The 21820-nt window shown below is 46.4% G+C and overlaps 1 protein-coding gene across 1 annotated transcript in view; it reads right to left on the reverse strand.

The window, feature by feature from the left end:
* Positions 1 to 236: 236 nt before the first annotated feature.
* The window catches only part of PDZD2 (PDZ domain containing 2), a 271976-nt gene continuing 250392 nt past the window's right edge, over positions 237 to 21820 (reverse strand). The window contains exons 20-25 of the mRNA XM_032627433.1: positions 16418 to 20411; positions 15507 to 15624; positions 12527 to 12628; positions 10470 to 10740; positions 8670 to 8804; positions 237 to 3111 (exon numbers count right to left, since the gene is read on the reverse strand). Coding sequence (XP_032483324.1) covers positions 2930 to 3111; positions 8670 to 8804; positions 10470 to 10740; positions 12527 to 12628; positions 15507 to 15624; positions 16418 to 20411 — 4802 coding nt within the window. The 3' untranslated portion in view covers positions 237 to 2929. The remainder of the gene's footprint in view (positions 3112 to 8669; positions 8805 to 10469; positions 10741 to 12526; positions 12629 to 15506; positions 15625 to 16417; positions 20412 to 21820) is intronic.

A 21820-nucleotide genomic window follows, 5' to 3' on the forward strand; every position in this document is an offset into this window, starting at 1 on the left:
AAGGGGAGTAAGCTCCGGAAGGCCAGGAGGTTGTAAAGGCATGAGATGTCTGATTTTAAGATCTCAGAGGTGGAATGGGTTTGGATTGCGTCAGATCCCGGGTGTGGCCATGGAAGAAGCGTGGTTGACTTGACTTCTTTTGCCTTTGCCCCTCTCACCCATTTAGGTAATCACCAATTCTTAGCTTCATGGTTTAAAAGGTTATTCTATAGATGCAGAAGTGAACAAACAAAAAAACAAGTAGTAAACAGTGTTTATTTTTTTAAAATTACTTAAAAAAGGTTGTTTATAGAGACGTGGATTTACATACCTTGGCGACAACATTTTAAAAATGTACAGGCTATTTCATATTATTGCACTTACTCTTTAATAATATATAAGGCATTTTATCTTACATAAATAAAGGATAATGTATAATATCATACAACAGGTGTGGTGCCAACTAAAAGTCAACCCTAAAATTAAATGAGCTGTGTATGGGACGATCGAAATGAAACCCAGCCTACTTCAACCGTCACGGTACATCCTTGCAACTACGATTTACATGTTATGACACAGTTACCATCATAGCTTATTGTGGATGAAGGACCAGTTAGAAAACCAAAACAATGCAAGTTTTAGTAGGACAATACCATGAGTGTTCATGTCAGGAAGTTTGGGAGTTTATTAGAGTAATTAGAAATACTAGTCATGCCTTGAACACTGACGACAAATAAATAGCTTTCTATCTTAGGGTCAAAGTTTAGCTTTTGCTTCCTCCCTTAAATTCCAATTGTCAGATTCCAAGGGAACCCTTCTGGCAAGGTCCACTGGAAATGGCTGATGACTTGAATATAGTTCAGTGACCCAGAGGGCTACCCTTGCACTCTTCAGATAAGAGGATTAGGACCTCTTAGAAGGAGACCATTCCGCTGCTTCAGAAACTCCTGTCTGTCACACAGGACTGTGCATTTCTATGTAGGCACAGCTGGAAGAGTGGAGGCAAAAAATCATTTTCAGTGTTGACTTCAAAGAGTCTCTCATCATTTAGGCAAGAAAGCAGAAGCCACAAAGCTGACCCCAGAGACTTAAAAACAATCTAGCATGCACCTTGCACTGACTTCCTATAGTATCCTACTTGGAACTGTAATAGTGAAAAGTAGAAGCTAAATTAATTAATCAGGTCTTTCTAGCTAACTCCTGAACTACATTCTCTTTTGTATAACCTGTTTAAAAATGAGAAATCTCGGCTCACACCAGCCAGATATTTCACTCCCATCTGAGAACCTCTCTGGGCCAGCTCCACAGAGGTTTACTGGGATTAGTCACTCAGAAATAGGTTAATTAAAGAAATCGCCGACACAAAACCTTAGTGTCACCGTGCACGCAGGTATGCAACCTCACCCGTATTCCCAGGACTCAGCTGGCCTGCACCACCGAGGATGTGGCTTGTAACTACGCAGTTCTGCTCCTTTACCTTGAAAGACTGACTCACCCTCGTTTTCCACCTTCTTACTATGTTTTGGTAAATGAAGCTGATGAGGATTTGGGTCTTAAGAAAAGAAGGTACAGTACGAGGGAGAAGAGCCAGTTTTGTGACGAGGAACAGCACATGGAATGGGAAGAGTTACTAAGAAGAAGCTTGTGCTTCAGGAGGGCAGCTGGGACGAGTGTCACAAGCAAGCGTGAGTCACAGCAGTGTTCTGCTGGGAAACATTTTTGGCAAAAGGAAGAATTTGCAAAACAGGAAAACAAAAAGAGCAAAAACTTCAGTCACTGCAGAGCTATGCCATTACACCCAGGTCAGGAAAATAGATCCAGTGCTTAGAAATGTTACATTTCTTAAGCTTGTTGAGAAGAGAAAGGGGAAAAAAAAAAATCAGCCAAAGAAAAGAAAGTCCCCTAAAAGGATTATTTTAAGTTCCTCTATTGGGATTATAAATCCAAGGACACTAAAAAGATAATTGATTTCTAAAACTTTAAATTAGTGGTTGGATCTATAAAATATAGAAATGGAAACTCAGTGACAATGATATTTTTGCCTGCTCTTTTGTTGACCAGTCTTGAATTCAAATATTTATTCAAGACAAGTTTCAAACTAGATGCAAGGTGCTTGCGGAGCTGGAACTTTCTGCTCATTCTAAGCAGCAAAGTTCACAGCTGTTTAGTACAGTTTATCAGAAGTGCAGTCCCGTAAACTTGCCTTACGACGTACACTTTTAGATCATGATCAACACTTCACGGTGATCAATAACCACCGAGTTAGTTCAACTCTGCAGCCATACGTTGCACATTACACTCACTAAAAATACCACTTTCTGTATTTTGCTTTTTCGTTTTTGGATAATTCCTGAGCTCAGTCTAACCATTAGGTCATAATTGATTTTCTTTTTTCAAGTCTCATTTTCTTTTCAGGATAACATACAGACCCTACCGCTCCTTCCACTGAATGTGCCTAAAAGCATTCTGTCATTTACTTACTTACTTACAAACTTATATAAAACTATAGTCCTTTTTAGTTGTGACACTTGTGTTGCCCCTCAGACTTCGTTAGCCTCCCTACTTGCCAGGATTGAGTGTGTTGGGAGAGGTGGCTAGAAGGATGCGGAGGTCTCACTAAATGTTTCAAGTGAAGAAGGGCATGCCGCATCTTGTGTCCCCATCAGGAAACATAGAAGGTATCAGGGGACAGGCAGTGGAACAGAGTGAACCCTCCTGGCCTAGGTGATCCAGGCAGAAGGTTTCTGAGTTCAGCTCCATTGCTGCTGCTTCATGTGTAAGTAAAAAACTGGAGAGTTGTTTGTTTTATCGTCCTTGCCACACCAGTGCTTCTGTGTTGTTTCAGGAACCCATTGTTTAAAGAAGTCATTCTGATTTGCTAAAGAAAGAAGGGAACTGAGAAAAGGAGATTCTGATTAATAAAAAAATGTAACAAGCGCAGTTAGTGTCACTACCAGTGCTTGTTGCATGAAGAATTCCTGTGCTTTCTAATTACTAACTGCACAGGTCCCTCTGGGACAGACTTCATAATATTCCAGGCATCGAAGTGCATGAGCCCAACCAGGGATTTCCCGTTAATGGCAAGAATTTCATCTCCAGCTTCTATTGTTCCAGCTTGCTCAGCTGCGCCACCTGAGAGAATAAATACAGAATAATAGTTTGGTACTTTCGTAATATCCAGAATAAATTGCAGGTAACTGAAAAACTTAAGTGAGAAATATCTCTAAACCACGTGCCTATATTCTTCGGAGAGGGAAATTTTCTTTAAACAAGACGCACAAAGCAAATACCCAAAAAAAGAAATTCGACTACATAAAAAATTCAAATCTGTAACCCCTCTTTCCCCGAAACATAAGCAACTGACTACGGGAAGATATTTTCATTGTATTTAGTCAACAAATAAAATGAAACATTAGGGTTAATATCTAGCCAAGCTAAAGAACTCCAAATCAATAAAGAACACACACACCAAAAAAATCCAAATGACCAATAAAGCAAGTTCAACTTCTACTTGTTAACAAGTATAGTCTGATACATCCACATGCTGAGAATGTGATTACCTGCTCAGCAATGACTGTGGAGATTACTTAAATTATCACACAAAATTTAACAGATTTCTACACTACAGCTCTGGGTATGTTAGAGCAAGATTATGAGCTTTGGAAAAAAACACAAGTTTACGCCCTTTTCTATTTACTTTCTTCCACATGCACATCTAAAACAATCGTATTGAAGAAATGTACACTGGCCGTGCAGGCATCTTTTCATCTTACGGAAGAAAGGACATTAAAAGAGAAAAATTCCCAAGTTTGAAAATAATTTCTTCAGAAATCTTTAATTAGATCTCAAAACACTGAGGAGATAAATCTACTTCTATCTAAATTCCCGAAAATCACTGTTAAATATTATTTGATATCAATACACATGTAATTATAGTTGATTATAAAGATTGACAAAATAAAAAAATAGAGCTGGAAGGAAGTGAGTTCAAATGCAACCCACTCAAGGACAAAAACATTTGATGTTGTTAATGACAGAGGCAGATGCTGTCATCGGAAAAGAGGTGAGCCTTCACTGTTACCAGTCCTACAGTGGGAGCAGAGAGACTGATTTAGTCCCTGTCATTGCTTTCTCAAGATACACATTTTTGAAAGTACCAAAGCACTGTTGTCTGACATGCCCAGTTATACTGCGTTAGCATATTTCCCGTTCTAGGAGTATTACCTAAAGGCCTCAAGCAGATTATGTGAAACGAAAAGAATTTTCTGAGTGTTCATCTGGGTCTGAGGACGTGGGCTCCCAACCAACCCAAACAGGAGGCTGTGAGTTAGGGGAAAGCACGTTGAATACCTGCAGGCAGTCAGACTGGCTTGGGCTTAAGTATGCGACTTCAAGCAAGTTACAGGTTTCCCGAAACCTCAGTTTTCTCATCTGCAAAATGGTGTTAGCCTGCCTCGTTCCCTCACTAGGTTATTACAGGGATCTAATGAGATGAAGCAGATGAAAGTCCTTGATGAACCACTCAGTACTGTTCAGACCATAGGTAGTGCCAACTTTTGGACTTCTTATACACGAGAGAAATAAACTTTTCTTTAAACCATTGTTATTTTGGGTTTTCTATTACATGGGGGCCAAGGAGAATCCTAACTAATTTGATCAGGCTATGTCTCCCTCCATTTATTGAGGTTTTAAGAAAAATTTAGAACACTTTTATCTTTTTTCCAAAAAGGTCTTGCATAGTTTTCCTGTGACACACTCTTAGGTTCCTTACGGTCGTCACTGTGAATTGGTATCATACAGTACTGAATCTGCGTTTAGCCTTTTTTCCCCCGTTCAGCCCTGTTTTTGAACTGGTCCCGGTTAATGGATATAGCTCTAACTTGCTTCTTGAATTGCTATATAGTTTTCCCTTTTATGGATGTGATACATTTTACTCATCATTTTGCTACAGATAGAAATTTAAACTGTTTTATAGCTTCCATTTTAGACAAGCACTGCCAAATTCTTCCCCAGAGAGAGGAACCATTGTTTATACTTCTGCCAGAAAGTATGAGTGTTCTTTCCCTACATCTCGCCAACACATCATATTATGAGATTTCTTATTTATGGCCAACCTGATTTTAAAAAGATGATTCCTAACAGTTATAATTTTCACCCAATAACTAATATAAGTTTGAGTGACCTTCCCTATATTTCTTGACCATTTAGGTTTTAACTTTTTCTATTCATTTCCTTTACCCAGATTTTCTCTTTATTTAGTATTTTTCTTTTTTTCTCAGCCATGCTGTGTGGCTTGTGGGATCTTAGTTCACTGACCAGGGATTGAACCCGTGCCCCCTGCAGTAGAAGCGTGGAGCCCTAACCACTGGACCACCAGGGAAGTCCCATGTATTTTTCTTACTGAATTATAGTTCTTTATATATCCTGGAATTAGCCTTTTGTTGATTAAATACATTGTAAATATCTTCTAGTCAGTCACTTCGATTTTATGTTTATGATATAATTTTTTGCCATACAGAAGTTAAACATTTTACATATGTATTCTTTCACGATGTGTTTTTGTGAAATTTTTTGCCATATAGAAGTTAAACATTTTACATATATATATATATATATATATATATATATATATATATATATTCTTTCATGATGTGTATTGTGTTATAGGATCCTCCCTATATGGTTTTAAAATAATGGTTATTGCTGATATATAGGAAATTCTATTGATTTTTTTTTTTTTTTTTTGTATGTTGATTGTGAATTCAGCGATCTTGGTGAGCTATTTATATTGGCTTCACATTTGATTCTCTTAGATTTTTTCAGTCAGGAAGAACATAGAATTTGCCAATAATGATGACTTGTACTCCTATATTTCCAATCTTTATACCTCTTATCTTTTTCTTGTCTTATTGTATTAACTGATATTCTTGGTAAAATGTTGAATACAAAAACATCTTAAAAGCTGCCCAAACATAGTAAAAAAAAAATAAAAAAACATTTTAAAGTGTTAAAAATTTTTTTTAAAAAGCAGCCCAGATATTAGTAGTGACACTGTTCTACCTGGATGGCTGCCGCTTCACAGGTTTACGATTGTCTACTGCATTTTTCATCAGTAAAATCCCTGACCTTCCAGATAGCTTTAGGGAAATATATTTAATTCACTTATTATTCAAAGAATTTTTTTGTATTAGATTGATGCAAGAAATTGAAGATTGCTATACTGCTTTTGGTGTTTGAGCTAAAAGGCACAGGAAACCAAGATAAACAGAAAACCTGTACCTGTACTTGAACTTGTAAGTATGACATAAAGTAAGATGATGAAATCGTTGGGCAGAGCTCTAAGCCTTTACAAAGAAAGCAGATTTACCAGTCTCCAAAAAGAGTGAAGGGGAGGGATCTGTATAATATTCAGAAAGCCTTGAATGCCTTTTCCGAAGAGTAAATCTGCAGGCCTGCACACAAGGGCACTGGAAATGCTCCTCTGTGGAACAGGTGCTTCTCTGTAGCAATTCTTCCTCTCTATCCATTTATATAGTTTCATGGATTTCTAGCCAGATGCTAGAGACAAAGACGAGGAAGTTACCCAGGACATTGTCCTTGCTCTGCTGGAAGGAGATCTGGGGGGATGCTTATCTCCCTTGGGGCTGCTTCTCCACTTCAGTGCTGCAGATTCCATGGGATTCCGGGCCTGGCCTCCCAGTCTCCACCTGGGCTGCTGCCTTAGCCACCTTCAGTTTCTGGTTTGTTTCTTTGGCTCACAGGCCAGAAAATCCTTTTTAAGCTGTGAGCTTCTTGGCCTGCAGAGGCTGCGTGTCCTCTGACTGATCACAGTGGCGGTGACTCCGGCACCTTTCACTGTGTGTCCTAAACACCTCCATCTTGCTGTCGTAGGCTCAGTCCTCTGAAGGTTATTCTGTTTCCCGGCATTCATGCTGCCAGTCTGATTGTACTGCCTTTGTGAGCAAGCTGCACATTTTCTGTGTGCTTTTTAAGTTCTTTATATTTTGAAACTTGATTGTGATACATCAAGGTTTGGGTTTCTATAAAATTCATCCTGTTTTGCACTTGATGAGAATTTTCAGCCTGAATACTCCTATTGTTTCTCAATAGTCATGACTTCTCCAAATTGTTCCTTTCTCGCTTTTTTTTTTTTCTTTCTTTTTCTGGCACTCCTCAGTATGTCCTCCTCATTGCTCATCACCCTTTTGTAATTTTTATCTCTTTTTTCCCTTGTGCTGCAGTTTTTATGGTTTCTTCTTTCTTGATTTTTATAAATTCTCTCTTTGTAAGGATTTAGTATACTTTTTAATTCTATTTATTAATTTAAAAATATATTTGACTGCCTTTTTGCCAATGGGCTTCTCTGTGTGTGTCTGTTTTAACATATCTGCCTGTTTCTTTTGAATACCCTCTTGTTTCATGGCTAATATTCCTGTCTTAATTTTTTAATGGACTTTCTTGTTTACTGTGTCTGTTGGCAATTTCCTCATGTACTTTGTACACTTTGTTTTAGAGCTCTTAAGAGTGCTCTTATAGTCAGACAGTTTCATGCTTGCCTTAACTTGGCTTTCTGTGTTCTACTGCTGTCCAGTTAACATGTATAGGGTTTTCCCTTTACCCTGGTACCGTGAGTCTAGATATCACACACAGCAGAGGCCTGGCTCCTGATTTGTGCCTGTCCTCTGCTTGCCCCAGGGATCGTGAGCAAACAGCCTGTTTCTGGCTGCCACCCATTTACAGTTAGTTAGAGTGTGTGCTAGACTGGAAGAAAGTAGATGGGAGCCGTAGATATCATTGGACTAGTTGGCAGATACGAAATCTCTTTATACACTTGAATAATTCATTTTATGATATTGGACAGTTCCCAAAAATCTCCTCAGCTGAATTATATTAACAATATCAGTATATATGTATATGTTTTAATACTAACAATATTATAAACATATATTGAATATATGAAACAATATTATAGCATAATAAAATATTACATATAATAGGATAATCAGCATGTATGTATATATATAAATATATCATTAGTATAATATAATTGCTCAGCTTAGGGACCTGAAGAGATAATTTTGAGAACGGCCCAAGATCATAAAATGCATTATTTAAGTTCATGAAGAGACCTCATACCTACCAACTATTTCAGTGATATCTACTGCTCCCATATTACTTTCTTGAAATCCAGTATTTGCAATTTTAAGTGAATATGACCTTGACCAATGTTAAGTACCCCTGACTGGCAATTCTGATGGCATTACTTAGCTTGCTGTGTTCACATCCATAACAGCTAATCGTAAGTAAGAACACGAAGACAGGAGCATGGAGTTAGGGGATACAGCACTGAGGTTGGGGGCAGTCTCTGGAGCCTGGGTTCAAGCCTGATTCTGCCACTTAATCTGTGTGACCTTAGGTGCCTGCATAACTCCCCTTGGCTCAGTTTCTTCTCTTGTAAGACAGGGATGATAGTAACAGTACCCATCCTATAGAACTGTCATGTGGATGACGTGAGTTAAAACGTGTAAAATGCTCACAACAGAGCTGACACACAGTAAACCCTGTATGTCACAGAGCATTAAACACATTTCAGAATTTTTAAAACAAATTTGATTTCCAAATGGAAGGCACTGACATACACAGAGTGAAAACTGGTACTAGGCAGCAGATTGGGGTTTCTAAAACATTACCTTTGTACACTCTTTTAATGAACAGGGGCCCATCTCCAGACATAGACGATTTCCCTCCATCCAGACTCAGTCCCAGCCCAGCCGAGGTCTTCAGCACTTCAACACACAGAGCCTCGTGTGCACCTGTGCTTCTCCCTGCAGCGACAGTGTTCGTAAGGGTGATGATGACAGGGAACCGCAGCCCCTCCTGCCCGGTGCCCCCAGGTGTGTTCCCCCGGCACCCTCGAGTCCCGTCTACCTTGAAGTGGTGATAACGACATCTGAGACCAACTTTAGGGTTGCTCTCCCAAATCTAGAGCTGTGTTCCTGCTGTCCCTTGCCCCCCTAAGCACTTTCTGCAAGCACAGAGAAGGCATTTATGCCCAAGCAGAAATCCCCAGAAGCCAAACTGCCCTTGTCAACCCCAGATAGTCGGTGCACATCTCAGTGAAGACTGAAGTCGCGCTTGGGGAATCAGATTTGATTTCCTGCCAACCTTGGCAGCCGACGACAGCAGAGCATCACAGCCTGGTACTGACAACCTGCAACACCCAAATGCCAGGCCTCACACGAGACATGGAGCTTCCTTCCTTCCCCTTCTGCTCCTGTGAGGGGTACCCCTGCCTCTGGCTGGCTGTCTGCATCACACACTAGCTGCCTTCATTGCCATCTCCTGGCTCCACTGTGGAGAGAGCGTTTCCTTGGTGATGCCTGCTTCATAGCAACCAGCCTGTGCCTACTTTGTGTGCTAGTGTGGAGAGGCTGGGCTGGGGTCTATCTTGGGCGTCTGAGTAGGGATTGTAAACTTGCCTTTTGTTTCCCTTACTTGCTTGCTATACCAGTGAACGATGTCTGAGTCGAGTGGAAAGGGCACTTAATTGCTTGGGAGGCAGGGGAAGGACCACAAACAGATTAAACTGTCCACTTGGGGTTGAGGCCAAGCCAGAATGGGGAACCTTAAGAAGACATGGATGCTGGTCCCCCCATCCCACCACCCACACCCCTCAGAGTTTGACTTAATTGAGCTGGGGGATTTCCTGGGGATCAGGATTTTTAAAAGCTTCCCAGGTGCCTCTAACATCAAGCCTACTGCACCAAGCCCCAAGTGGGCTGCTTTCAGTGCATGTTAAGGCATAATTGCGTAGGCTCTGCTAGAGCCCCGGGCAGGGGGATCTCAAGGAATAGAAATATGAAGAAATAAGTTTAAGCCCCGAATGTGCTTTGCAATCTGATAACTTTGTAGAGGTTGGTTCAAGGCCAGATGCCCTGAAGGTGCCACAGGAACACTTAATGATATCAGTTTCGGGACAGTCTTCCATATCTGAGTTCCTGAGCCTTAAAAACTCTGAAAGCTGTTAGGACTAAGTGCCCAGTGGTTTCCTTTGACAGGTTACGTTTCCAGGATCCCACCGAAAATACACCAAACAGGGAATTCCCTGGCGGTGCTGTGGTTAAGACTCAGCGCTTTCACTGCCAGGGCCTGGGTTCAACCCCTGGTCGGGGAACTAAGATCCCACAAGCCGCGTGGCCCCCCCAAGAAAAAGAGAAGAAAAAAGAAACAAAACCACCAAACAGTTGAGACAGTGCAAGGGCAAAGGTGAGCATGACAAGGTCTGGTAAATAAGGTATTTCCCTGTACTGGGAAGGGCTTTAGCTTTCTAGAAGAATGAGAGCAAGACGACGGAGCAGAGGGAAGACTGAGAACACCCCCAACACTCGTGGACGCATCTGGACAAGAGGAGTTTCTCATTTGTTCCGTGGAATCGGTGCCATTCTCAGCAAAGTCATTACAAATAGCTCAGGCCTCTGCTGGTACCTTACCTGTTCCAGGCTCCAGGGGGCTGGGCTTTCTGGACAGCAAGCCCTTCCCATTGGCCATGGGAGGCTCCTGCCTGATGGAGGGCCTGGGCCGGTCACTCCCTTTCTTGATGACCACGAGGACATCTCTGTACAGCTGTGCCTGGTGCAGAACCCTCAGGACATCCCCGTGGGCTAAGCCAGCCAATGAGGTGCCGTTGACTGACAGAAGGAAATCCCCTCGGCTCATGGTCCCTTCCTGAGAAGCTGCCCCCTGAGAAAACACCCTGTGGATCTGGGACAGGAGAGGACAAAAGCCAAGTTCATTTATGACCTCCAGTAAAAGCAAAAGGGCAAATTTGTAGTAAAGGAACTATCTAATGGCAAGTTTTCTAAATCATACACACACTTGGTTTATCAAAAACATTCCGTGTGGCCTTCCCTGGTGGCGCACTGGTTGAGAGTCTGCCTGCCGATGCAGGGGACGCGGGTTCGTGCCCCGGTCTGGGAAGATCCCACATGCCGCAGAGTGGCTGGGCCCATGAGCCATGGCCGCTGAGCCTGTGCGTCCGGAGCCTGTGCTCCGCAACGGGAGAGGCCACAACAGTGAGAGGCCCGCGTACCGCAAAAAAACAAAACATTCCATGTGAGGAATGGGATTAAAAATGTCAGTACCAGCACCTCAACACATTTTTACTCTATTCTTGCTAGCATCTCAAATGTGTCTGGCACTCCACGGGGCCATAAGAGTAGAAAGATGAACAGGACCTGGTTTCATCCAAGGAAGGTGGCCTCCCTAGTGATTTCAAAGGCCTTTGAGTGATATAAAATTTTAAGGTTTTGATCTTGAGAAAGAAGTGATTTATAAGCAAATGCAAGTTTTGGTCCGTTCTAATGTCCTTCCAATGCTTAAACCAATAAAATGTTTAGTTGAATATGAGGATATAGGCAACTGTGTTTATATGTATCATCATCTTAAAGGTCACTCGCTATGTGTTAAAAGTGAGTCTCTTAATGCAAATCAAAACTACAATGAGGTATCACCTCACACCTGTCAGAATGGCCATCATCAAAAAATCTACAAACAATAAATGCTGGAGAGGGTGTGGAGAAAAGGGAACCCTCTTGCACTGTTGGTGGGAATGCAAATTGATACAGCCACTATGGAGAACAGTATGGAGGTTCCTTAAAGAACTAAAAGTAGAATTACCATACGACTGAGCAGTCCCACTACTGGGCATGTATCCTGAGAAAACCATAATTCAAAACGAGTCACGTACCACAATGTTCATTGCAGCTCTATTTACAATAGCCAGGACGTGGAAGCAACCTAAGTGTCCATCAGCAGATGAATGGATAAAGAAGATGTGGCACATATATACAATGGAATATTACTCAGCCATAAAAAGAAACGAAATTGAGTCATTTGTAGTGAGGTGGATGGACCTAGGGTGCGTCATACAGAGTGAATTAAGTCAGAAAGAAAATCAAATACCATATGCTAACACATATATATGGAATCTAAAAAAAAAAGGTCATGAAGAACCTAGGGGCAGGACAGGAATAAAGATGTAGACCTACTAGAAAATGGACTTGAGGACACGGGGAGGGGGAAGGGTAAGCTGGGATGAAGTGAGAGAGTAGCATGGACATATATACACTACCAAATGTAAAATAAATAGCTAGTGGGAAACAGCCACATAGCACAGGGACATCAGCTCGGTGCTTTGTGACCACCTAGAGGGGTGGGATAGGGAGAGTGGGAGAGAGATGCAAGAGGGAGGAGATATGGGGATATATGTATATGCATAGCTGATTCACTTTGTTATAAAGCAGAAACTAACACACCATTGTAAAGCAATTATACTCCAATAAAGATGTTAAAAAAAAAAACACACTGTGTCTCTTTGTCAATGATAACGTTATGTACTAGTTTTTTCCCCACTTTTCTATTTTTGTTTTGGTGGCAGGGAACAGACACCAGCATTCTTTGAACCCACTGACATGAATTCTGTCCTGATCAAATTCTGAGGCTGCTTCAGGAGTGACTCTTCCGACAGCATCTCGACATTGTCACTTACCACAATTGATTTTGGCTCCACATCTGTCCCTCCTGTCACACTGAATCCCAGACCTGAGCCTTCTTTTTTATTCAAGACTATGAAGTAAATATCTTCTTTATTCTAGTGAAAAGAAACAGAAACAAGTATATTCCTTGGGCCAGAGTAAGGAAGTTCTGATGTCAATCCTCCCACAGTATTGCAGAGCTTGTCACCACTAACCCCAGTGGTTCCTTAGGCACTTCCACAAAATACTGGAAGCAGAGGGGGCATCATGAATATCCTGCATTCCTCCTGGGTGGTGCTTATGTGGGGTTTTGAGGGTCCATCCTGTAGCTCTAGAACCACCAAGAAGGTCATATGAACCAGGATAGTGGCAGGGACACGGGACACTTTAGAAGTCATTCTCGGCACCAGACTGTGTGTTCCCAAATCTGATCATAGCACATAATCCAATCATGAAGGGACTTCTTTACAATTTTCTAAGTCTACAATTGGGCAAAGCCCATGTTGTCAGCAGGAGAGAGAAGTATAGGTGCCAAGAGACAGGACAAGAGCACATTGAGGCCGTAAGTTTTACGTCCCCCCTTCCACCATGTTCAGCTTATTGGATTTTCGGTGCAATTAATGAACTGGTAGTCATAAAACACAAAGTATGCTGAAAAATAGACAGTACATTAAAACAATTTGTCAACTTACATTGAGACTAGAACATTCTTAGTAAGTAACAAAAGACTGTCCTGTGTTCCAAGCATCAGTCAAAAGATTTAACTAAATGCTTAAAAAGATTTTAGAATTAAAAAAAATCAGCTGGGCTAATTATTCTGAATTTGGACTTCCTTCACACACCTGCTAGATAAGATTCAGCCTCATTTTAAAGACCTGCATTGCTAGGTTTCCCATGAAGTGATTTATAATCCATCAATTCAAGGTGTTCTCAGACATGGTGATAGAAAAAGAATCTAATAATAACCCTCCAGGATTGCTCTGACAGAGAAAGTGAAAATGTTGGAAGAGAAAACCACCTCTGTATTGTGCTGGGGAAATAAACCAATATTTAAAATAAACAACGTTTAGTCCTATTAAGTCCTAAAGAGTAATCCCAAGCATTTCACACCTCTAAAGAAGTTCACTCAAACCAAAGCTCCATGTGCTAACACTAGAATATCCTGCAGAACTTTGGGGGGCTGGGATTTTGACTTCATGGGCCAGTCCAAGTATATACATGCTCAGACACTGTTCACTGGAGAGAAGAATGATGACTACGCTTTCTCACAAAAACAGGAATATGTGGTCTGGGAAATGATCTCTCTGTAGCTTCTGGGAAGTTTGATGCTGAAAGAAATACTTCTCAGATATTTAAATGCCTTATTGGAGCAAAGACAGTATTTGAAAATGAGACTCTACTGCATTCTAGGACATATCACCAAAATTCTAATTTATTCAAATCCTTTTTCCAGTTGTGTTTGAGGATACAAGTCTGCTAGAGGCTGATTGCTAGGGCAAGTGTTGCCTCTTTGAGAAACTTAATTAGCACAGCATCAGGGAAGCTAGAAGCACCTCAAGAGCTCTCCAAGGTTTGGGCGTGTTGAAGTCAGAAGACCAGGGCTGTTTCCTGACTCTCTAATCTCTCACAGCACCTCCAGAGGTCACAGGAAGTCACTGTGTGCAGGGCCATTTTCAACACCTACAGACCATACTCTTTGGAAAAAAGCAAGGCAGGAAAGTTCTGAAGATGGCAGAGAGAGGAGATCTCTACTCACAGCTCCTCTCTGACATTAACTGAAGACAATAAGAAAAACAGATAAAAGAAAGCTGCATTCTGATCAAAGTAGGAATAATCTTCAACACCTGCTGGTGGTGAATATGGAACCAGGCTGAGGGGGTGAGGGAGGCCCAGAAGATGACCGCAGGGTGGCGCTCAGCGCCCTGTGCACACAAAAAGTCTCCGCTTTGTCTGTGGTCCCTGACAGTGTGCCTCTCCCTTGTGAGGCTGATTGAGACTTTTTGGTTTTCACCTCATGTCTAACACTGTAAAATGTCTGGAGCAAAGAGCCTGGCAAAGTGTGAACCCACTGAGCCACCTTGACTCAAAATCCCAGAGTAAGGTTTTCACGCTTTGTAACAGGAGGAGGAAGGGAGAGAATGAAACAGTCCCTTGTCCTGAAAGTAAAAAACGCAGTATGTCTCAAGGTGTTTCCTAACTTCACGGACCCAAACCAGGGGCCGAGAATCCAAAGGCAGTGGAAGCTAAAAGGAACTGGTCTCTATTCCATCCCATCTCCTCTCCATTCTGGTTCATCCCTTATTAGATGCCAATGTCACAGCCCTTCTGGATAATATTAGAATTTCTGGAACAGTGTTCTCGGGTGATATCTGTGACCCAGGTACATTACCACTCAAGAAAAACTGTTCATGTTTGCTTTTCTTCTCTGGACAGAAAATATTCATATATTAGGGTTCAAATCTCAGTGAACAGTTCTGAGAAATTAATGTGCTTCAGGGTTAGATGTGGACCGTGGTTTCTTTTGTTGTTGTTTACTGTCACATCCAATTTACTGAAAAATTTTACTTGTGATGACTAGTCAGCTTCTTTGAAGCTCTTACACTTAGGGCTGGGGTAGGGCTACACAGCCGTTAAGTCTCATTTCCCCAGCAGGTGGCTCCCTTGACAGGTAGTTTACGTCCAGTTAGGTGGACAAAGGTACTTGGTACTTGTGCCCTTCCCTGACAGTTCCAGGATGCCTCGTCCTATCCGGAGGACTCACTGCAGACAAACTCCAGGTGCGGGGGGTGGGTAGGGAAGATGGTAACTCGCTGCTGGGAAACTAAAACACCAATCTGGCACCTAAAAATTCAAGACAAGCAAGCTACAGGCAAGTGAGACAGAAGTCAGGCTGAGCTGCAGGACTCGCTACACGGCCCTCTGAGCCCGTGGCACACGCCTGAGCACCGAGGTGGCAGCGGTCCCCTCTTCCTGTGTTTTCTGTATTTCACTCACCTCTGATTGTGCTTTCGCTTCCTGAATGAGAGCCAGGACAGTAGATTTTGACCCCGCTGATGACAGAACAGGCTGCAGTCTTTGCTGATCCCCCGCTGAGACCAGGAGTTGATGCAAACTAAATAATACATATTTGAAGAACATTAAAGAAAAAAGCAGTTTCTCCATTTTGCTAGGATGCATTTAGAATGATCTTTCTACCACATTGCAGGTATTTTCTGATTTTCACCCTCTCTTTCGGTCATAACTCCCACTCCAAACTGCTTGAAGAATTCTGAATGTTGAACAGGAATTTCATTCACTGCTGATAGCAGTGGGAATTCCTATGGATTTTGGGATCCCTCCAAGATGTTAGGAGACCAATGCCAGAGTTTAACAGATAATTTCAGACATATTAAATATTCTGTAGGCTCCAGCGAAATATTTTAAAACATATTAGAAATTTCCCGTTTGACTCCAGTCACCCTCAAAGGCCCCGATTCTCCCCTGAGCGTCGGCTTTCCCTGTCCAACCATCTCTCTCTCTCTCTCTCCACTTTTGTATAAGTGCCCTAGCCTATAGAAGCCTCTTTTTAGAGCAATATTTTGGCAAACACTTTTCCCTGCAGGCACTGTATTTTCCCAATAATGATATTAAAACCAAAATTGGAGGCTGGAATAGAAAAGGGACGTTAGTGGAATTTATTCAGTGAAATCTGAATAAAGTCTGTTGTTTAGCTAATAGCGTTGTTCCAATGTTAACTTCTTACTTTTGACAAACGGACCGTGGTTATGTATGACGTTAACATCAGAAGCAGCTGGGTAACGGGTACAGGGGAAGTCTGCACTATCTTTGTAACTTTTCTATAAATCTAAAACCAGTCCATCAAAAAAAAAGTTTAATTACATAAAAGGGCAGGGGTGGATACTTACTTAACTGACCAACTTTTTCCGGAAGGCAGATCCTGGGTGGTCTCACCCACATCGCGGGCTGAACTGGGTGCCCCAGGCTCAGTGGCTTTAGGGCTGCTTCCCCCTGGACAGGCCCTGTCCGCCCCCTTCACGGGCCATGAAAGGGCAGTGGAGCCGCGGAGGCCTCCAGCAGGGGAGCCAAGTGACCTCCGGGGGACGATTTCCAGCTCGGTTTTGAAGAGCACAGCAGTCGGCCCGGCCGAGAAGTCCTCGCTGCAGAGCTTGTCGAGGTCAGGCATGCTCAGGGCTCTCAGCTCCTGGAGCTTCGAGCGGGACAAAGGTGAGGCCTGGGTGTGACGCACCGAGCATTTGTTTCTCTTGGCAGGAGAGGCTGGGGTCACCGTTGGGGTGGGGATTCCCGAAGGACCAAGTGATCGCTTCGGGTCTGAGTCAGCGCCCTTGTTAGCAGCCTCCCCCGGGCTCTGCCGGGAGGCTGTCAGCGTCATGCTGGACGGGGACTTGGTCATCGGGGGGATGAGGGTGCTGCCTTCACCTTGGCTTTCACTGCAGGAACTCAGGCTGCGTCTCAGCGACCTCGCTGCTGCGTCACTGGAGTGGCCGAGGTTCCCGGAAGCCACGCTGCCTGAAGACCGCCTCACTATGGGAGGCTTGGAGCTTACCGACAGAAACGGGGAGGCCCCGGACTTGGCCGTGGGCCGGTCAGAATTGGCCAGGTTCTCAAAAGACTTGATCCTCTGCTTCACAGAGAAAAATGAGGTAGATTCATGGGGCCAGTTCTGCTCAGAGTAGTAATATCTCCTGGTGACTCTGATTTTGTCTGTGAGTAGGCAGCTTGTTTCCTGCACTGACAGGACATCCCCTTCATCTGTGGTTGGAAGGTTCCTCGAAGTCTCCAGCAGGGGCTTTACGCTATACACGCCCTGTCCATTAACCAGGCTGAGAACACTGCCTCTGGACGCCCTGGCCTCGAGGAGGCCCCCACCGGTGGCAGGGATCTGGCTGTCCCGGGGGGGGCGCCCTGGGCTGTGCAGGGCATGGCCCTCCCGGCCGAAATGGCTGGAGAACTGGGCTGGCATGGAGTAGGTCCTGGTTGCTGGCCTTGGCGTGAAGTAGGGATGCTCACCCAGCGCCGGGCCCACTGTCGTGCCGTTCCTGGGCATCCCCAGGGAGTCTGCCCTGTGGTCTGACTTTCCCTGGCAGGGATCTGCCTTTTCAGCCGGCAGCTGCCGGGAGGGGGAGGAAGTCTGTTTCGCCCTGCTGACAGATTGCTGCGCTCCCTGCTCCACCTGGGAGGCCCGAGACGTGCGTGAGGATGGATGATTTGGGGATGAGTCCACTGACTGGTGACAGAGCCTGAATTCGCTCTTCTCCTGACAGGTGCTCTGGGCCAGGAACCCTCCCTGCCTGTCACTCTCAGCTGGCTTGTCACCATACGCATTCTTGGGCGTCCTTTCAGAAGAGATCTCAATGATTTTCAGCTCGTTGGTCCTTTCGAGGGGCTCACCAGCAATGATTCTGCTGCTTTTGTCGCCGGTCCCCCCGGCCTGGGAGGCTTCTGCTGCTGAGTCCGTTTGGCTGGACGGGGGCTGCTCGCCCTGCCCGGTAGGGGGCACCTCCCGCTTGCCGGCCGCTGTGGACGCACCACTCCTTGGTGCCGTGGGACTCACCAGCCCAGGGGACGCGGGGGGAGCCTTGCTCTCTGGACCACACTTCGGAGATCTGGGGGCGGCCGGGCAGCCTCGGTCCGGTTCTGAGTGCACGGCCGGGTGGAGCCTACTGCACGCTCCTTGCTCAGGAAGGGTCTTGGGGGAGGTCAAGGGCGAAATGAACACCCTGATGCTGGTGTCGGATGCCGAGGGCTTCAGGGAGCCTGGCGTCCCCTGGGGCAGCTTGCCCTCCACACACTGGGGAGGCTGGGGGGCGGCTGCGGCGCTTCTGTCCGGTTCCTCACGGTCACCTGTCTGGAACCGGTGTGATGCCACCTTAGAAAGCACTTTGTGGGAGGCCTGGGGTGAAGCGAGGGCTTTCCTGTGCTCTGTGCCCCCGGCCTTCCCCGGGTGAGTGGCTGGGGCCTCAGAGCTGACTTTGCTTTTGCTTTTGATGCTCAGTCTCTTCAGCTTAGGACCAGCTTTGGGTTTCTGACAGGTACTCAGAAGGGTTTCCACGGAACTCTTCTTAGGCAGGTCTTTATTCTCAAGACTCAGCCGAGGAGGGGGGCTGTCCCGTACAGCCACCCCCTTCTTGTGGCCAGAGCTCAGCGCCTGATCCTTGGGGTCGGGCCTTCTGGCCGGCATCGTGGGTGGTTCCGTTTCACTTTTGCTCTGCGGATGCGTCCCTTGGTTGCTTTTATTTATCTCTTTAAACCAGGCCATGATGGGCCGCCTGGAGATGGGTTTCGGCTTTGGCAGCAAGTCGTCCGGGTCTTGAACTTCGGAGACGTGCAGCTTTGCCAGAGCCAGGTCTCTGTTCTCGGGGTCGCACGCCCCGAGGGCGCCCCGGTTTCCAGTGGCGTGAACATTTGTTTCCTGTTCTTCAGGCGGGGTCTTGTCATCCAGCCAGTCGTGCTCCAAACCATTCACCATGTTAGGAGAGCTGAGGGGGCCCAGGGGCCCGGGGACAGAACTGGGGCCGGGCGGAGTCTGGGCGGCTTCCCCGGGGTCCTCGGCAGCCCGTGCAGCCTCGGGCGTCTCCGGCTCCCGAGACCTTGCGTCCGAGGGCAGAGGCAGCCGTGGAGGTCCCGGGGCTGCTGGGCCCAAGGCTCCCGGCGCGGAGGCGGCGGCGTCCCCGGCGTCCGCCCCCGCCTGGCTTAGGGCTCTGTGCTTCTGTGGCAGGGCTTTGGCGAAGGCAGGGCAGGCGGCCCCCTGGGCAAGGGCAGGAGCGCTGGCTGCGGGTGGATCGGGGGGGCCATTCGTGGCACAGATTTCAACCTGCTCTTCCTCAGACTCCGTCGTGTCTCCCTTGTGAGAAGCCCCAGGAGGACGAGGACAAAGACGAGGACGGGACCAGCTGTCCTTGGCGGGAGCTCGTGGGGCTTCAGTGAGCGACTCGGGGTCCGAAGACGAGTCCTCAGCATCTCCGTACATGGACGAGAGGGACGGTTCCGTGCTGTCACCCAGGCCCGACAGAGACGTACTGTCTTCGTGGAGGCTGCTGAGGTTTCTAGAGTAGCTGCTCAGAAAGCTTTTGTTCACAGTAAAATGTCTGTCGGGATTGATGGAATCCAAAACCGAAGGCTGGTGGGCCCACTGGGGGCAAGGGGCTGGACCGGCAGCCGCGGGCCTCCTCGGGCCGGGGGCCTGGCTCCCCGAGTCCGGGTCCGACTCGGCCCGCTGCGGCCCCGGGGCAGCGCGCTCCCGGCTCAGCCGGGCCCCTTTCCCGGGAGGCGGAAGCCTTGCTCCAGAAGCATCCAGCTCCTCCAGGAGCCTGTCGATGTCAGTCACGGGGCTGCTCCCGCTGCCCCCGGGGCAGCCGGGCCCCGAGGCACCGCCACACCCCTCCAGAGCCTTGTCACTCGGTGACGGCAGGGAGGGGCTGGCCCACGGCGCCCTTGCAGACCCAGAGTCTGTTCCTTGGGGCAGAGCCGACCCCCGGCAGTTTCCAGGCACGAGGGTTCCCGTGGTTTGCAGAGCATCGCTGTGGTGACCCGGAACCCCCTGTCTCTTCTCCAGGGTCGTGAGGTCTCGTGACAGCACGGCAGTGGCCAGAGGTGCCCCCTCGGCCGCGGGTCCCGCTCCGCTGTGGGCAGCGGCCTTCCGGGTGGCGCAGGGCGAGCTGGCTTCTGGGGCCGCTCCGGTCTCGCTGAGGTCAGGATGAGCTGTGGCCATCGTCCCCTGGGATGCACTGTCCACAGACTCAGGCACCCTGGGTGACTCTGTCTCTCCGGGGTCTTCGGGTCGCCTCGCTGGCCCTACGTGTGCTGAGGTCTTGCTGGGGTCAGGGTGCACCGCCCCCTTCTGCCCTGGGGAAGGGAGGGGGCCTGGGGAGCCGTGGGGTCCTGTGTGGAGAATGTAAACAGAAGGTGGGTGGTGCGGGACATACGGCGGGGGGGTGGGGGGAGATGAGAAAATAGAAAACCTCTCAATTAAAAAAGTGGAAAACTGTAAACAGCCTCAATTTTTTGGTCTCTTTTAGAAGGACATCCCACAGCCTAAATGTAGGCTTGTTTTCATCTCTAAAATTACAGAGTGCTCACATCGAACCAATACCACCAAGCTTTAGAAGCTCTAAAATAACTCAGACTGGATGGCAGAAGGAACCTCTGCTTCTGCCCTTTTTGGTTGTTTATAAGAATGGGGGACACCAGAAATCCTTCACTTGGGTTTCTGTGCACCATCTGCCCTCTGATGGCAAACCCCACAGGAGTCAGGCCGTTGTTCTATTTGATTCTGCAAACCTCTCAGTCCCTGGCTGATCACGTTGGGGTTTAGCCCCATGCCGTGGGTTGTGAGCCACAGAGTAAAGTAGAACAGTCCAAGCAGGGTACTTGAGGGCCTTACTGCTTCGTGCAGGAGAGGAGGCTAATCGGGGAAAACACATGGAATGCTCCAGACAGATGGAAGCCTGTCCTGAGCTCCAGTGTGTCCTGACCAGGTTCGGGGGTGTGGGTGACCTAGGAGGTAAGATTATCCCGGGAAGCTGTAACAGGAGGGTCCGGACCTGAGTGGGGTTCTGGAGGGATAGTTTGATCAGAGACCGAAGGGAAGGAAGGGGAGGAAGGAAAGGGAGTCAAAGCAAGAGAAGCAAGAAAAAGCATGGAATCTCCAAGGCGCAGGGAAAGATGACACCTGCCTAGAGACAGTGGGAAGTAAAGTCATTCCATGAGGTGGGTTCTGGACAGCCACTCTGTCCTGGAGGCTCCTCCGTAAAAGGCCTGCATGTGCGTGAGCTAAGCTGTCCACCTCTGGCACATGGCATCTTACAATAGATGGGGAAACTGGCATGATAAAGAACATTAGATTTGCATTTTCTTACAAACTCTGGGTCTGAGCTTGGAGTGAAAACCTCAGTCACAATGAAAGCCCTTGCTTTGAAAAGTGTATCTCCCCCAAATGTTATATTCACTCCACATCTCCCATGCAAATCATCTTAATTGCATATGCCTACCCCCTCCAAAGGGGGCGGTCAGTAATTCAGAACTAATCATCGGGACTTGGCGCTGTGCTAAGAGTTTTCCATGCACTTCATTTTCCCCCCAGCACTGTGACCATCTGCACTGGAATGGTGGGGAACTGAGGCACAGAGCTGTTAAGCAATGTATCTGGGGTCACAGAGTTCATGGCCAGGGGTCACCCCAGGAGGCTGGCTCCATAGCCCACACAGTTACCTAAACCCTGACCTCCGTGGAGAGCACCTGGCAGCAACAAGGCTGGCTCATCAAGACACGCACGGAGACCAGACACAACT

This window comes from Phocoena sinus, chromosome 3, assembly GCF_008692025.1.
Source record: "Phocoena sinus isolate mPhoSin1 chromosome 3, mPhoSin1.pri, whole genome shotgun sequence".
Classification (NCBI taxonomy): Eukaryota; Metazoa; Chordata; class Mammalia; order Artiodactyla; family Phocoenidae; genus Phocoena; species Phocoena sinus.